This window comes from Sinocyclocheilus grahami, unplaced genomic scaffold, assembly GCF_001515645.1.
Source record: "Sinocyclocheilus grahami isolate Dianchi unplaced genomic scaffold, SAMN03320097.WGS_v1.1 scaffold5254.1, whole genome shotgun sequence".
Classification (NCBI taxonomy): Eukaryota; Metazoa; Chordata; class Actinopteri; order Cypriniformes; family Cyprinidae; genus Sinocyclocheilus; species Sinocyclocheilus grahami.
The window spans coordinates 8,821-11,251 of record NW_015509996.1 but is presented as its reverse complement, the minus strand read 5'-3'; the positions used below and the strand labels follow the sequence as shown (position 1 = coordinate 11,251).

At 41.9% G+C, this 2,431-nt stretch overlaps 1 protein-coding gene across 1 annotated transcript in view; it reads left to right on the top strand.

Moving 5' to 3' along the window:
- Positions 1 to 483: 483 nt before the first annotated feature.
- LOC107577151 (cell division control protein 6 homolog) overlaps positions 484 to 2,431 on the top strand; it is a 4,617-nt gene continuing 2,669 nt past the window's right edge. The window contains exons 1-4 of the mRNA XM_016263257.1: positions 484 to 632; positions 1,225 to 1,491; positions 1,600 to 1,869; positions 2,000 to 2,199. Of these exons, the coding sequence (XP_016118743.1) occupies positions 1,251 to 1,491; positions 1,600 to 1,869; positions 2,000 to 2,199 (711 nt within the window). The 5' untranslated portion in view covers positions 484 to 632; positions 1,225 to 1,250. The remainder of the gene's footprint in view (positions 633 to 1,224; positions 1,492 to 1,599; positions 1,870 to 1,999; positions 2,200 to 2,431) is intronic.

Genomic DNA, 2,431 nt, shown 5'->3' with positions numbered 1-2,431 from the left:
TGAGTGTTATGTTAAATAAATAAATAAGAAATATGCCTAATATTCAAGGCCGTTTTTAGATGAGTAAATACGAAAAAACCATACAAAATGGCCATAAAAGACCAAAAACTTTCAATAAATAAGAGCTAATATGTCATAGTCATAGAGCAGGAACTCAATGTACCAAAGAATATTGCAACATTTGTCTTTTGAGTGCGTGCGTTTATGAGACAGAAATGAGCCAGTCACTGTGAAAATCTGGTCTACACCTGGAAGATTAAAATACATTTGTCAAGAGTGGATATTGATGGTAGAATACATCAAAACTGCAGTTAACTGGTGAAAACTTTCTTAATAATTCCCGGGAAATTCTTTCCGCCAAAATACCTACAAAGAAATGCCCGCCTTTACAGTCAAGTCAATGGGGGAAGGGACTCCGAATCCTATTGGTTCCTTAAAACTCCGACAGCCAATGAAATGCGTAGTCGTGAGATCACGTCACACGCCAGCGCGTCAGCTGTTCAGAGAAGGAGGTCGCAGCAGCACGTTTGGCGCTAGTTTAGTTTGACGGCGGGCAAGTGAGTGTGCTGAGGAGCTTATTCTGAGAGACCTACAACTTGTGATAGTCGTAGCGGTTGTCAACACAAATTCAGGTAAGACATTACATATATTCATGCTATAGTTTTTAAAAGATTGTGGTGTAGTAGTTTTAAAATAAGATTACTTTTATTCAGAGTTGTTATGCGCGTGAACAAACAGCTTGGCGCCAAATGACCCACAGCAGGAACTGCTCACTTATAATTTACAGTATTCGTTGAACATGTACAAATGTGTCTGCAACAAATAAAGACATTTATTTGTTAATGTACATATTTTTGTATCGTGGTAGTGAAGTAGATCCGACAGGAAGCATTAACAACATAAGTAACTTAACCACAAAGTGCCTGTAGGTTCAAACCACCAAATGGAAAGAAATGCATTGCTTGTGATCTTTGTGATTCTGCACAAAATGGGTTAAGTTTTTGTCGTCTGACTTGGTGCAACTAACGTTACAACCAACCCCCAACGGGTTTTGGGTTAGAATGGCTTTGTTAATGACTCGCACCTCTAGAGTCTTCAGGAAATACTACACTTACTTGCTAAATTCTTGATGGGTTATCTCGGTTTCCTCCTCGAGCTATTGTGCATCAGAGGTTATTGATGTTTGATTTACTGTAAACTAAGTCACTGTGCTTTATCTTTCAGATCTGCTTCCTGGTGTAAAACTTAAAATGCCCAGCACTCGCTCACAGAATCAGCCCACCCTTCAGTTCCCCCGAAGGAAGTCTTCCAGATTGGGTTCTCGACCTAAAAACTCCTCTGAGAATGCAGTGGACGTCCAGGCCAACCCTCTGTCCCCTAGAAAGTCAAATGTGGGAGATTCGCTTGATGTCAGTCTGTCTCCCAAGAACTCCGTGCTGAAAAACACCTCTTTGTCTGAGAGGCTGCCCTTGAGCCCCCGCAAACGTACAGGTGTGTAAATCATCACCTTTAAATAATCTTTATGATTGTTGTTCTTACAGTAAGGCTTGAATCTTTTATTTATGAAGCTCTTGGGTTTTCCCTGTGTTTGGTTTTCAGGTGACGAGAACGGCTGTAACCTCCCGGCCTCTATGCTTGGCTCTCCTCCTAAGCAGCGCTGTGCTCCTCTGTGCTCCCCTCGCAAACTGTCCTTTAATGAGAACACACCGGCCTTCTCCTCACCTCCACGTCCCACACCGTCGTCACCGAAAATTCCCCTGTCTCCTATTTCGCGTCCATCTCCAAAACGGCTGCAAGAGACCCCCTGCACAAACCCGATCCCCCGAGCAGAGGGAAAGCTCCCTGTTACTCGACTCTTTCCTGTAAAAAGTATGTTTTAAGTGTTTGTTAGCTAATTTGCTTAAATATATTAATATCGGTGTTGATTCTTGTCACATATTGCCCAATTTCTGATATTTGATAAGTAATCTGTATCTCTGTTGTGGGCTTTTTCCTGCAGAATCGGGTTATCAGAGTGTAAAGCAGGCTCTTCACACTGCAGTACCCGAACGTCTTCTCTCTCGTGAGGCAGAGAGAGCTGCCATTGTCTCCTTCTTGGACAACCATGTGGTGGCGGAAAAACCCTCCAGCCTCTATATCTCTGGTGCTCCTGGCACAGGCAAGACCGCCTGTCTGAACTGTGTCCTCCAGGAACAAAAGGTGAGCTCAAGAGACAATATGGTGGTTTGTAACTCTAAAATCACTTCAGAATAGACTACTGATTAAAAGTTTGGGGTCAGTAAGACAAGCAAGATGCATTAAACTGATCAAAAGTGATTTTTAAAATGGTACAGAAGATCTGTTTTAATTGCATGCAGTTCTTGTGAAATTTCTCATTTAAAATGTGTTCCACAAAAATATTAAACAGCACAACTGTTTTCAACATTGATAA